The 14,451-nt window shown below is 47.1% G+C and overlaps 1 protein-coding gene across 1 annotated transcript; it reads left to right on the top strand.

Annotated features, from left to right (window-relative positions):
• Positions 1 to 13,612, top strand: LOC137595746 (constitutive coactivator of PPAR-gamma-like protein 1). Its single transcript, XM_068316008.1, has 17 exons — positions 1 to 790; positions 1,499 to 1,745; positions 1,825 to 1,907; positions 4,051 to 4,179; positions 4,261 to 4,351; positions 5,035 to 5,123; positions 5,202 to 5,404; positions 6,900 to 6,996; positions 7,084 to 7,305; positions 7,474 to 7,645; positions 8,961 to 9,210; positions 9,334 to 9,448; positions 9,998 to 10,207; positions 10,945 to 11,149; positions 11,287 to 11,428; positions 11,510 to 11,606; positions 12,742 to 13,612. The coding sequence occupies exons 1-17, from the start codon at positions 317 to 319 to the stop codon at positions 13,015 to 13,017; spliced, it is 3,102 nt and encodes a 1,033-aa protein (XP_068172109.1). The 5' UTR covers positions 1 to 316; the 3' UTR covers positions 13,018 to 13,612.
• Positions 13,613 to 14,451: the final 839 nt, after the last annotated feature.

Raw genomic sequence — 14,451 nt, 5'->3', positions numbered from 1 at the left:
CGTGTTGTCGTCACCTGCTACCCGTGTTCCCTGTCACGGTCGGACGTGGTTCCGTGAACGAACACATGGCAGCTGTGAACCACGTCTGACAGGAAACAAACAGCCAGAAAGAAGTGACGATGCCTGAATGTCAGCTTTCATTTCCTCTTCTTCACATTTCACTCCAAACTCCTCCGTAACCGCGGGCTCCCGGCTGTCAGTCCCGGTGGGGGGGAAGAGAGAATCGCCGCCACCCACTCCGGTGTGATTTCCTCCGGTAGCTCTTTTTTTTTTAAACACCCACTTTTCCGGTTCTTTCCGGGCCGACACGCTCGCCATGGGGGTCCACGGCTTCCAGGAGTTCATCGAGAAGCACTGCCAGAGCGCCGTGGTGCCGGTGGAGCTCCAGAAGCTGGCCCGGGGGAGCATGGTGGGAGGTGGCCGGGAGAGACCCCCTCAGAGCCGGCTGAGGCTGCTGGTGGACGCAGAGAACTGCCTCCACCGGCTCTACGGGGGCTTCTACATGGACTGGGTGAGCGGGGGCCAGTGGAACCACATGCTGGGCTACCTGGCCGCCCTGTCTGAGGCCTGCTTCAGCGGCAACATCGAGCTGCTGGTGTGCTTCAATGGCGCCCTGGAGAAAGGCCGCCTCCACGAGTGGGTGAAGCGGCAGGTGAACGAGAGGCAGACCGCCCAGCAGATCCTCAGCCACGTCCAGAACAAGGGCACCCCTCCGCCCAAGGTCTGGTTCCTGCCCCCGGTCTGCATGGCGCACTGCATCCGCCTGGCGCTGCTCAGGTTCCGGATCGGGGTGAGTGGAACCTCGGCCCTGGTGGTGCCGGTGGAGCCCGGCTGGGTTACCCGTCAGGACAGGTGGATCATTCCACAGGGGGGCTGATGGCTTCAGGATAGGTCCCAGAAGGTTTGGGCAGAAATAAAATGTGACTTCAAGTAATATTCTGTGTCATCTGTAGATGGATGTGATTTAATAAATCAGATTATTTAGAAGTTTATTCATTTTAAGGAGGGGGGAAAAAATGACAGGAATATCAAGATAATCAAAAGGTCCAAATAATAGTTTGATTGAAAATCAAGTAGGAATAACTCAGGGTAAATAAAAGATGAATAAAAGCAGCAGGCATAAAATGAAATCTGTCAATCCAGACTTTAATAATCCAGAAAAAATGTTCCATATGCAGGAAGCTTTGGCACCCTCCAGGTGTGTTTCATCGTGCACACAGAATGTCGTACAGCTGGTTTGAGGTTCACAATTGTGCACGGGTAGAACTGGAGTATACACGGGAAGACGTGACCCATAATCCAGGGGTAACACTAACCTAGTGAAACTATCCTGATCGTAAACAGCTGACCGTATGGGCGGTGGTTGATCAGCTGTGACTTGTTCATGACCTCAGAGAACCTCAAACAAATTTGTAATCCCATGTCCGTTTAAGAAATTTAATCTCAAATTTAATCTCTGGTTTCAGCATTTAGACCCTCGCCTCTTGCTTCTCCTCAGGTCATCCAGACCATGGAGGACCATCACCTGGAGGTGATCACTTTATGCAGGGAGAAGGGCTTCCACGGCCTGCTGGCCTACGACTCGGACTACGCCCTGTGCAACCTCCCGTACTACTTCAGCGCTCACGCCCTCAAACTGAGCCGCAATGGCAAGAGCCTGACCACCAGCCAGTACCTGATGTACGAAGTGGCGCGGCAGCTGGACCTCAACCCCAATCGTTTTGCCATCTTTGCGTCGCTTTTAGGTTGGTGCGAAACGAACTGACGGGACGGGATGTAGATGGATGGTTCAGGTGTGTAACGCCACGTTTTGTGTTTTTGAAGGGAATCACATACTGTCAGATGAAGACTTGGCTGCCTTTCACTGGAGTTTACTTGGTCCAGAGCATCCATTAGCATCTCTGAAGGTAAGTATTCAACGTTTTAGTTTTGTTTCAATCACATTCATTGGTTGTCCCATTTTGTGGAAGTGAGCAGTCGGAGGTGAGCCAATGCAATCCCTCCGATAACTTTATTCGCAGTACAAGACTATCTTTGACTAAAGAAACAGACATATTTACTCAAGAGGAGTTCCTGTTGAGTAAATGACAACTCCTGAGTGGGATAAGAACCAACAAAGCTCCTTAGACATGATCCCAATGGGGGGCGCTGGCGGTGCAGTATCTTTGAGGGCAACTGGAAGTTGCCTGATGATTGCTGAATGATCGAATGTTGACCCAACAACAAACTAGAGTCCACCAGTGTCTGATCTCAGTAGATACAGCTGTCCTTTGATTGCTCCGGAGGGTTAAGAGACTATTGGGGAGCAAATGGCTTTGTGAAGTCTGAGCAAACGTAGAAGGTGTAATCTGATGATGGGATTAAGCGCTGTATAAATGAAGATTAATTCAATGATTCTGGTTAGACGAGGCCAAATTAACTTCAGCAGGGGCATGGACAGTAGAGCTGAAGGGAAGACGGATGAAGCCAAACACAGGGCAATCTGTTGGAGTCTGCGGAAGACTCTCACACACTCCCTGCTTGATCTAAATTCCAGTCTCTGGATCCATCCTGGTAGAGTGATACCCCAAAAGGATATTGCTTCACCTGTGAAGATGTGTCACCTGTTCGTCATTTCTTATGAACGTTGTTTGAAATCTAAAAAATTGCCCTCCTTTTAAGGCTGTTCAAGGCAAGACTGTCACGTCTTGATGCCAGATCAGGGTTCTGTATGGAATTGATTGTTGCTCTTCAGCCTCTGAGCTCGCAGGACGGGATGAGGTAAAGGAGGTTCTGCGACTATTTTATAAACGCCTCCTTTGAGTACGAAGGAGGAGTAACTCCACGATGAACTCCCTCTGGATACCTGAGATCCTTCCGTCTTGAATCCGAGCCCATCCTCTCCACACAGGAAGCTTCCTTTTGCCGCTATCGGCTCTTTTCTTTCTTGTTTTTATTAATTTTCCTCCTGTGAGTCGTCCAATTTTATGCGACACTGAATTGTTTCATTTAATGAAGACTTACCTGCAGGAACATCTACAACACAGCAGCTGTAGTTTAATATAGACCGACTTATCGTCCCTGGTTCCTTGAGGTCATTTGGCGCCGTGACGTTTTTGATCATTTTGATGCGACTATCTCTAATAAAAGCTTCCTCTGCATCCATATGAAGAGTAAACTGAGCAAATAAAGTATTCCTCAGTCTGTGGGACTGTCAGACACCACAAACATGTTTTACTGCCTACACAAGACTTCTGTAGTTACCATTTTATAAATATTTTATGTTTAGTTCTGCGCTTTATTGAAAACATTTTTTAAAAGTCCTTTAATTGAATGTTTAAAGTTCAACTAAATAAAATTTATTATTTGTGCAATACAATTTTCCAATTTGGTTGTGTAAGCACTTTGTAAGCACATGGTCCAAGTGTAAGCACTTAGTCAGTGGTCTGACTCTGAGGGTTGACTCTGATTGGTGCGTGAAATAATGTGACCACACCCCATTTAACTCCAAACCAGTGCAGACAAAAACACTGGAAAGCATTCAAAGGCAAAGCATTGAGTCGTGATGTTACCCCAGGTAGAAGCGGCGCTGGCGCTCCATCGTATTCTCGTGTGTTTCCTGAAGCAGGACGTTGATGGCGAACAGTTGAGTCGAGCGGGTTTTATGGCACCATTTAAACGGTTCAGCTGTTCCTTTTTGAAACGACTCGCTGTGATTAAACTCAAAGCCATCTGCTTCACATGTGCGTCCTGACGGCAGCTGAGCTTCCCACCATGCTGACACATCACCCCGGAGGATGGCGGCGGCAGCTCGAATGTGTAACCAGTTGAGATTTCCATTTAAATCCGTCGCCTGGTGATGATCAGCTGATCGCCGCTGTGATATTTTTATACGTATTTGTTGAGCCTTGTGACTTCTGCTCTGCGAAAAATGAAATTATCAAAGAATTTTCTATAATATTTTTTTAGATGTGGTTTTGTACCCCTCAGAATAACGAAAGTAACCACAGGAAGAAGAAACCCGGTCGCGTGTTGGTATTTATCGTTCCGGCGTTCGCCTTCCTTCCTCAGGTGCGTGCCCACCAGCTGGTTCTCCCGCCCTGTGACGTCGTCATAAAGGTTGTGTCAGATTACGTCCGCAGCATCCCAGACATCAGCGACCTGGAAGCCATCATCAAGGACGTCTTCAAGAACTCTCAGGTATGGAGAGTTTGGCGGTGCCCGAAGCGTCGAGGTGACGCTCCGAGTCTTGACTGATCCCTTCTTCTGTTTCTCCGTCAGTCGTGCACCGATGACAAAGTGGTCCGCTTCCAGAAGGCGGTGGAGTTCTATTCCATGGCCAGCGAACCTCCTGCCTTCCCTCCAGACTCCGGTGGGTTTCTGTTCAGTCTCATTATCTGGTCTTCACAGGGTCAGTTTGAATGTTAGACTGTAAACCAAGACGGGTTCAAATATCTGTCGTTTTACCTTCGTAATGAACATCAGGGACATTTTGAACTTTGATTCCAGCTTTCCTTAACTACACTAATTTGCAGCTACATTGTGATCAGCCAGGCTGAAATATGATCAGTATGATGTCAATAATCAATATTGTACAGTAAAACCTCAAGATACAAGTTGACTCGATTCCATGCCTGAGCTCGTAAGTCAAACAACTAAAATCATTTTAATCCGTTCCAGCCTTCTGAAAAAGCCCCAGACCCCCTAAATTATGGTATAAACAACATGTTTTTATCAAATAGACATGTAGACTTTACCTGTGTATAGTTAATTATATATGAGTTATGTAAACGGTGAGCGAGATCCGGTCTCACTGATGTTGTATCCATCCGCCAATTAGTGGTGGTGTTCTGGATTATGACTCGTATCTTGGATTTTGTGCGTATATCAAGCTAAAATATGGATAGAGCGACGACTCAGATAACCTCAGATAACTCGTATGTCGAGCAGGTCGTATCTGGAGGTACTAGTGTATTTCTAATTCATTCCTTGTCCTAGTTCGGTCCGAAAAATCTCTCCTGGGTCTCGCTGAAACATTTTGCTTCTATTTTACAGTCAAACCAAAACACCTGGACGTCCCGGCTACAGTCCCGTCTCCAAACCTGCTCAACATTCCACAGGTTTCCTTGCCTGGAAAACCGGAGGTGAGAAAGGGAATGTCGTTGTTCAATGAAAGCGTCGACTCTACGACGATGACACTCTTATTTCTCCTCCGTCTCCAGGTGCGGCACTTGCTTGCCGAATCCTTGGCGGCGCGGCGCTCGGAGCAGAAGAGCTTCAGCGACATTCCTATTGGAGGGAAGCAGAAGGTGCTGTATGACAGGTCCTCTACCATCAGCCCCAACCAAGCAGAAACCGCTCTCTTCCACGCCTCCTCCACATCTTTCTCCTCCGAGAACGAGGAGATCCCGGGCGCGACTGCCAAGTGAGTTCACCTCGACTTGTAGCTTCTGTTAGCGTCTCGATGGGAACATCAAGAAAACAAAGTGGAGAAATTTAGTCAACATTGAAGTTTCCAGTCCGCCTAATCAGATTTTATGACAGCAGTTCCTCCCTGAACAGCGACAGTATTATATTGGCTCTTACTGTCAGTTCATAGTTAAAGAGCGCCGAGAGATTACCACACATTAGCCCTATCTGCTTCCAAGTACAACTTCCTTTCAGTACCTTGTCCTGACGTTGTTCCCAGAAACACTGATGCTTTAATAACAGCTATTAAAGCCCTTGAAGAGGTTTTGAAGTGCTCATGTAATCGGGCTTGTCTTAAGCTCATGTTTGGTAAAATTGTTTTTATAGCGTGCAATAACTACTGCTGCGCTGCACCTCGTCTCAAACGGCAGCTCGGCTCATTATTTACTGGTCAAACGTCAGTCCTTCGTTTGATTGAAACAAGTCTACAAGAGAAGTGAGGAACACCTAGAACCATTGGTACCATTGGTGGTTGTAACTGAAGATGCATGAATATATAACCTGATATCCGGATCAGCTGACGACCGGGGATGGAGCTCAGTGGCGGAGGGCATGCTTCGCATGTATGCTGCCCTGGCATCTGCAGCCCTACAGGGGTAGAAGCCAACTGTAGGTTCTAAGCTGGGGTACATGTAGAGGATGGCAGCAGGAAGGGCATCCAGCATAAAAACTTTCCCAAACAAACACGAGTGTTCATTTAAAATAGAAAAAGGATGATATGCTGTGGAGACTCCTAATGAGACAAGATGAAAAGAAGTTTATCAGGATCAGCAGATGGGAATTCTAAAATTAACTTAAAATCCAGACGGGTCCGCTCAAGGTTTCTGCCTGTTGAGGACCGTTTGTCATCACCATGCTTTCCTTGTTGTTGTTGTTTGTGCTGCTAGTGTCCACTCGCCTCCAAATGTGTAGAAAAACTACCCAACAGAACCCGTCACGTTCTGTAGTGGATCTGGTTGATCTACCTGACAGGTAGAACGTTTGTCGTCGTGCCGACGGCAGCTGCCATTTGTTGGTGAACAAGCCCTTTTGGAATACAGATTAGGTTTTGATTTAATTTAAGAGGAGGCGGAGGAAGTTTTATTTATAGTACACTGCTTGGGATCAGCGAGTCCTCTTAAGGGGGCATGATGGTTTAACCCTTAAAAGGTGCACCTATAGTTGCAATTTGGCCATTTGGTGTTGAGGAACCTTGAAAATGCCCAAATGTTTTTTGGGACATCTTGCAGTCTTTATTGAATTTAATGCTCCTATAATGTGAATTTGCCGAATCATTGATGTAATCTTACTCTGTGATGTTGTTTTTTGAAAGGCTATATCGCCTCCTACTGACCCGGCATGCACACTGCAGCGTTTTTGAGCCCGTGAACGTGTTTCTCAAAATATTGTTGTGGAAATGCAGAATGTCTCAGGAAAACTGTTGTCTGTAAAGTGATCCCGTGTGTTTGCAGTCATGTCGGTGACCATACGGTTAGATGGGAGAGAAATGGACATCCTCCACATTCTGACATCGACCAAGATGGAGATGGCCTGGCCGACCAATTGAAAGTAAGCATGACTGTGAGTAAAGTTATTCTTTTTGTGCGCTGAGTGATCCAGCCATGTTAACCAAGTAATCCGACCAAATGTCCTCAGGCTGAACTCTGCCCGACCGCTAATGACAGTCCGGGGTCGAAGCCTGGAGGTCCCCATGGCCTGAATACCCAGATCCCCTCCCTGCTCAACATGCCAACCAGGAACCACATGGACATCACCATACCGCCTCTCCCCGCCGTGGCGCCCGAAGTCCTGCGGGTGGCCGAGCACCGACACAGGAAGGGTCTGATGTATCCCTACATCTACCACGTTCTCACCAAGGTCAGACAGCCAGACGAAAACCGACGAAAGTTGGTGTCTTTTATTGCCTTGAGTTCACATTTGGTCAGAAGTGATGCCCGACATACGCAGGAATCATATTCACGCATGGGATCTGACGTATCTACAGCAGCTTGGTGCAGCGTTTACTATAACAGTGTGTCTTTGTAGGGAGAGATTAAGTTGTCCGTCACCGTTGAAGACGAAGCAAACAAAGACCTGCCTTCAGCGGTGCAGCTGTTTCGGCCCGTCCGTCAGTTTGTTTACGGAGTGCTCTTCAGCCTGGCCGAGGACAGGAAACGGGCCGAGAGGCTCGCCATGAGGAGGAACTGCCCCCCTGAATGTGAGTCCCGTGGTCAGAAACCTCCCGAATGTCACTATTACTGTAGTTTCTGTCCAGAGGAGTCTATCAAGTGTGGGAGGAGTAGAGCTGCTCTTTTAGGATATCTTTGGGGATATCTTTAGGATATCTTTGGGGATATCTGTCAACTGTCTGCTCATTTTTGCAGCAGACGTTCTCTATTTCCATCATTTTGTCTGTCTGGCTGTAAAAATTCCATCCTGATGTATTATTAGCCTTCATTTTAATGCTCATTTGTTTAACGATAATGAGGTATATCCCACTCAATAGCATTTAATCCTCCAAAGCCCTCTCTTGTAAAAGCCTCATTGAATTTTGTCTCCTGCCTTGGTGGAGGAATCCATTCGGTGCAGAATGAGAGTGTTGGACTCACATTACCGTAGATTGGCCTCGTCGTTCTAATCTGACAGAGTGATGGATGACTGTCAAGAAAAATTCAGTCAATGACAGAATGTATTAGGATCACGCCACCCCTGGTCCAAGGTTGTCACCGGTAGATGGTGGACCATCAGGAACTACTGGGTAGAGTCGACTGTCTCCGGTAAGACAGGAGAGGAGACGCAGCCAGCATACGTATCATTCTGATTGGATACAAAACAAATGCAAAGAAGGTGTAACAAAACAACGATCATGAACTCTCCTATGGGAAGACTTCCTGTGCATCACATCAACATATTCCTCAGAAAAAGGCAATTACTTCTGGTTCAGCTTCCTGGACAGTCTTTTATTTCCTCTCATTGATCAGAATCCTGTTTTATCCTGGTGATTAGTCATCAATACATGCAAGATTTGACATTATTATACACTAATATATAGTGTTAATTAGAATATGATGCACAGCTCAGTCAGACGGCCTTCTATCGGTTGCTCATGCACCAATCTTGGGTATTTCGTGCTTTGGCTGCCAGCGTTTGGTACCAACTGATCTCCTTTGGCCGACTTTCTCCGATAATCCAGACAATTATCAGTGTTTTCTTTCCGTTCTCAACCAATCCCATGATGCTTTGCTCAGTGCGACACCGTGTTCGCTCACGGGTGACCTCTGACATAGGCAAACTTCGTTGCATCGTAAGCTGCCACAACTTCTCCGTCTTCCTCTGATTTGCCATCCTGGATTAGTCGTCATGACGATAAATTCCATGATTAGAAGCTTGAGTTTCGACTGTCAAGCTCCGCCCATCCAAATCATTAAAACCCTCTTCTAATAAAAAAAATGCGATAAATGTCTAACTTGAACGCTCTTCTAGGAGAGAACCCGGAAGCTGAGCCCTGACCTCTTCCTGATTTTGCTTCCCAGACTCTTGTGTGTTGGTCAAAGAGTGGGCCGCTTATAAAGGCAAGTCCCCCCACACCCCGGAGCTGGTCGAGGCGCTGCCCTTCCGGGAATGGACCTGCCCTAACCTGAGGAGGTTGTGGCTGGGAAAGGCCATCGAGGACAAGAACCGCCGGATGAGGGCGTTCCTGGCCTGCATGCGCTCCGACACTCCGGCCATGCTGAACCCCGCCCACGTCCCCGTGCCCCTCCTGGTGTTCTGCTGCGTCCTGCGGTGAGTCGACCGCTGACATCACGGCGTTATTGTTTGGTCCACTGAGGATTGAGGGAGTGAGGAATCATATTCTACCCCTTCCTGGTGTTTGTAAGACTGTTAACCTTCTGTTTTTTGCTTCAGGTTTATGTTACATTGGCCAGGAATAAGAATTTTGCGTCGTAGCGAACTTGACGCTTTCCTAGCCCAAGCACTTTCTCCTAAACTTTATGAGCCTGACCAGCTGCAGGACCTGAAGGTGATTTTTGTAGCGCTAACCTTATGAGGAGGGTCATGAGGAGAAACCCAACCAAGCATTTCAATTCGGTTGACATTCACCTTCCTCAAACACCAGTTTGGCTCTTCGATCCGTTTCTCCGGACGCTCCTCATAAAGAAAACCCACCCGACAAAGTCCTGTTCTGTACGAGTGGGTTGTTCCAGAAGCTGCAGCTTCGCTCTGAAACGTGTGTTCTAGTGAAGTTCTGAGTGACGCGCTGGGGTTCCCGTGTCACGTGTGGATGGTTTGTCGGCTCCATCCACACTCGCTGTGCGCCATCATCTGCATGTGTGCAGCTCTGCCGGCTGGTTTTGCTCTCCGCTGTGCCGGATTGTCTCGGTTCTGTCTGCTGGCTTTTTTTTCTTTTGTGTTGACTGGACCAGGTGTTGCACCACCAGCAAAGGGAGGAGGGGGTGAATGGGAGGCTTACGCTTTCTCTGTGCTTTGCTTCGCCCCTCGTGAGTCTGAACGTCGGGTGTGACCCAGTTAGGGTTGCCTAACGCGAGTCCGGTGGGATTCTCTTCAACAGATCGACCACTTGGACCCACGAGGAGTCCAGCTGGCCGCTCTGTTCATGAGCGGCGTGGACGTGGCTTTGTTTGCCAATGATGCGTGTGGGCAGCCCGTCCCCTGGGAACACTGCTGCCCCTGGATGTACTTCGATGGGAAGCTGTTGCAGAGTAAACTCATCAGGGCCAACAGGGAGAAAGCTCAACTCATGGACCTCTGTGACGGTCAGGTAGCCTCATCCACACCACAACACGAACCATTGACATCTGGAGTGAATAGTCTCTTTATTTCCTGTCTCTAAGGAAGTGAGGATGGGATGCAGGAATGGGGTCTTTCATCCCTTTTTATTTTCAGAACATAACTTTCTGTAAACATTCTTCCTGACCAATTAGAGGAGTGGTGTCTTTTTCTTTGCAAGGATTTCTATCCTATTTTCCCCATTTCCATGGTTACAGGATGGATCTATGAGGTCCATCTGTTCTCTAGACTTAGAACTGATATAGACGGAGATTTCTAAAAGTCTTTGGCGTGTTTGTGCAAATTTGGTCAAGTGTTAGGAGAAGCGAACAGACACGGGCAAAATGAAGAAACACCAACTGAAATGGATGAAGGAGGTGTAGCTACAAGAATGTACAAACACAACAAAGACAATAAAAGTAAAGAAAAGCAATGAATTCTGTCTGTAAGTCTAGAAATGTCTCAAACTTAAAGCCTAACAACATCCAGCAACCAGCAGAGACAGAAACCAGAGAATCAATACCACCAATCCTCAGATCAATCTCCTGTGCCTCTTGCAAAGATCGACACACCAACGCTGACAATAGACAATGTCCTTTAGAGTCTTTGGACTTACTTCTGACTAACCTAAAACTATGTCATATGAGTTTAGATGTTAAACAGATTTGATTAGAGTTTAAAAAAGCAGTAAACAAACGAGGCACTGCTCTGTCCTTCCTTTCTGGTCAGGCTGAGCTGGTTGCCAAGGTGGAGAAGATGCGTCAGAGCATCCTGGAGGGCCTCAACTTCTCCCGGCCACCTCATCCTTGTCCTTTCCCACCGCCACCGCCGCCACTCCCGAACTCTCACGGAATGCCTTTCTACCCCGCTGTCGGTTCCTTCTACCCCCCGTCCCCGTTGATGCCTCCTCCCGGTTGGGGCAGAGAAAAGACCGGTGAGTCCCGCCGTTTAGTTTTCCCAAACTTCCATTCTGTCCAAATATTAAAAGTACTTCCAGCGTCTGCACCAAGATGTTAATCCGTCAAGTTTACCGCTTCACAGGTTAGCACTGTCTGCTCTTCCCCTCTCCAGGAGGACTTCCTGGGATCTCGTCACAGGGCGGGAAGCTGGAGATAGCCGGCACCGTGGTTGGTCAGTGGGCCGGAGCTCGACGAGGTCGAGGAAGAGGAGGCTTCCCTCTCCAGGTGGTGTCTGTCGGGGATCCAAACCGAGGGTAGGCGCACAAAGAAGTCTTAGTCGTCTGTTTGGTTCCGTCTGTGTGTGTGTCTGACCTACGAGGTCTGTCTTTTTGCAGTCGTGCCAGGGGTGTGATCCCAACACCCGTCTTCAGGACGTTTGGTCGTGGCGGCCGATGCTTCACACGAACCTCCAAGAGTCAGGGAGCGTGCCCGGTGAGTTGATGAAGAACGGCACAGTCGTAGCAATCAGTAGCTGCAATTAGAGTTAATCACACAGATTAGAGGGGCAAATGTTCCAGGAGGGGCCGCGGCCATCGATTATCTTCATTATCCATTAAGGTGTGGAGGAGAATCTTGATGAGTCATTTTGGGCTTCAATTTTTCCAAGACTCTGAAAAGACATTTTACAGTAAATCACAAAGAAAAGCGGCCAAAAGACCTGGGAACCAGCAGATGTTTGACATAAAAAGTAATCGAAACAATAATTATCAGAACTTCAACTTTACGGCACGAATCTGGTAAAATCGAGCGAATACACGTATAATTTTATTCCACTTTAAACAGGAATCGTCAGACCGCTTCTTATGGCCTCATATTTTCCGCATGGATGAAATAATAATGTCCAAATCAGACAAAATCCATTACTTGGACAGAAATCGCTGATTCAGAACAGAACTCGTTAAATATTACATTTCCTCTGGTCTTCATCCCACTCGTGCTCAGGGACGCTTCGGGTTAATGTGTCCGAAATGGAACGGACCCGATCCTCTGGGGAGCCACAAACACGGTCGCTAGTTTTAACGGCTTGATGGCGGCGCTAGAGGGAGAGGCGTTCCCCGGCAGCGCGAGACCCAAAACTAAATTTCTAGGGAGTCTGGGGAGTGATTTCAGCGAGTCGCCAAAACAACTGATGGTCCTCAGCCAATCACAGACGCCGAATTTTGAAGAAATGACGCTTTTTAGGAGAAATATAAATTGTTAGGTCGCAAAATAATCACATCGTTTCGTTGTTACGGTTGACTATCATCTCCGTCTTCAAGGAGATCAAAATACAGCTGTTGCTCTTTTCACTATTTAATTATAGTGCAATAACATAATACACAGCCATTGTTGGAGCTTTCAGTGTGTGATGAGTGGGAGCTAGCAGCCCCTCAGCAGGTCTTTGTGCCGTTTAAAACCCTTTTATTTCACTGCTAATTAGCTCCGGAATCGCTTTGCCGTGTTGGGTTTGTTTGCGTGACGTTCTGCCCACATTCGTTGTGTCTCCATGAGAATCCTCACAGTCGATGTCGCGGCGTAAACAGGTTTAAAACCCTTTTTTTTTTTTTTTGTCCACGTTTTCTACCAGGATAAACCTGCTACGTGTGAAAATGAAGTCGTGAAGGAGAGGAACCGGCCCGAGTCGGAGGAGAGGGAATCCTACCTGACGATGGAGAACGGCGTGGAACCGGACCGGCTGAACGGAGATGAAGAGGAACGCGTGGCTCTTATCCAACCCGAAAGTGCCTTTAGCTGTGACTCGAAGATGTGCGATGCTAATCCTCACTTAAATGCACTTAGCATAGACGGCGGCTGCAATGGAGATGAAGGTCTGGAGGCTGCTGCCTTAGAAAGAGAAGAGTAAGTCTATTTTTCTAGAGAGGTTGAAGGAGGACAGAAGAAACAGGGTTATAGCTGGAAATTTACAAGGCCTACATTCAACATTTTTTCCTGTTAGACGACAAATAGAGACGAAATTCCGAAAAATGAGATTTTTTCGCGCTTCAACGCCGCCAACATTTCTACAAGCTAACACGAACGACGAGCCGGCAGAGGCTTTAACTCTCTTCCGTTACATGGCGCCATGTTTTCGCCACCATTTATTTGTTCTCATCATCAGTTTTTGGCAAAAATCAAGTGGCATCACTTTGGGATTAGTTCACATTTTAGGTCGTTGAGATGAGCTTTTGATTTCATTAAGGAACATTTGAAGAACCGGCTCTTTAGTTCAGTTCAGCGTTTCTGCTTCCACTAAATGAACTTTCTGCATGTTCCACAGTTTCAGGTGTGTCGTGATCGTGCATGTCCTCCTTTTTCTTCCATCTCCACACATCAATACCGACGATCTCTCACATAAAAGGTGTTTAAAGCGGGTTTGAAGCGGGTGTCCGATTGTGGCCTCATGTTCCCGAAGGCGACTTAGTTACGATGTTTAATAAAAGTCTATTCTTTTAGTTCAACTCGTTGTTTTCCTGTTTATCCTTCGTGTTTCTGCGACAGCATGTCGTCATGAATATTTCACCTTCTTTCCTTCTTACTCGGTGGCTTTTTGCATATTTAAATCGCCGCATTCATTTTTAAAGGCAGCAGAGTGAGCAAATCTGCTCTAACAGACAGAAATCTGCAATGATGGCTCAGAAGGTTTTTCCTTTAGGACGTGGAAATGGATCTAATGAGAGAATCCTAAGGTCTGGGCAGGGGATGTGTTCGCTGCCCGAAGAAATACAGAAGCGCTTTAATCACCATCTGATTGGGCTACAGGTACCACCTCATGCTACCAGCAGGAACTAGGATGAACAGAATCAGTCAGGAGAGCAGCTACCTGTGGCCTCCTGATTGGTTCTTCTTCCTTCTGCTCCTACGTTTCGCCTGTTGTCACTTTATTTACACCAAAACAGGTGGAACAGATTCTCCATCACTTCTACCTCCAAAATGGACAGTTTGATATCCCTGAAATGTCATTTATTTGTGCATCTCCTAGATCCAACTACAATTTCATCAAAGTTAATATTGGGGGGGGGGTGACTGTTATGTCCAACATTCTAGAGACGACATGCTTATACTGTTGATGTTGTTCTAATACGCTGATTATATTAAATCAAAGGGAATCAAATTGCATTTCACAAACGGAAAAGGACGTTTTTATGCGGTTGTAAGTTTTTAGTAATGAGGAGCATCATCAGACGAGTGACGATAGAGAGCTGAAATGGGATTATTGATGGTGATTGATGCCTTCAGTCCCGACAGCAGCTCCTAACAGAGCTCTCAGCTGTATTGTGTGAGTGATGATGAACGTCTG

Source organism: Antennarius striatus, chromosome 5 (assembly GCF_040054535.1).
Source record: "Antennarius striatus isolate MH-2024 chromosome 5, ASM4005453v1, whole genome shotgun sequence".
In the NCBI taxonomy this organism is placed as follows: domain Eukaryota; kingdom Metazoa; phylum Chordata; class Actinopteri; order Lophiiformes; family Antennariidae; genus Antennarius; species Antennarius striatus.
Note: the sequence above shows the minus strand (reverse complement) of the source record. Positions and strands in the feature narration are given on the sequence as shown.

Bases quoted from the DNA above. Each gene is read 5' to 3' on its own strand.
- LOC137595746 (XM_068316008.1), top strand. From the start codon at position 317: ATGGGGGTCCACGGCTTCCAGGAGTTCATCGAGAAGCACTGCCAGAGC. The intron at 1,746-1,824 runs GTTGGTGCGAAA...GTGTTTTTGAAG, and splicing joins CATCTTTGCGTCGCTTTTAG to GGAATCACATACTGTCAGAT. The intron at 7,646-8,960 runs GTGAGTCCCGTG...TTTGCTTCCCAG, and splicing joins GAGGAACTGCCCCCCTGAAT to ACTCTTGTGTGTTGGTCAAA.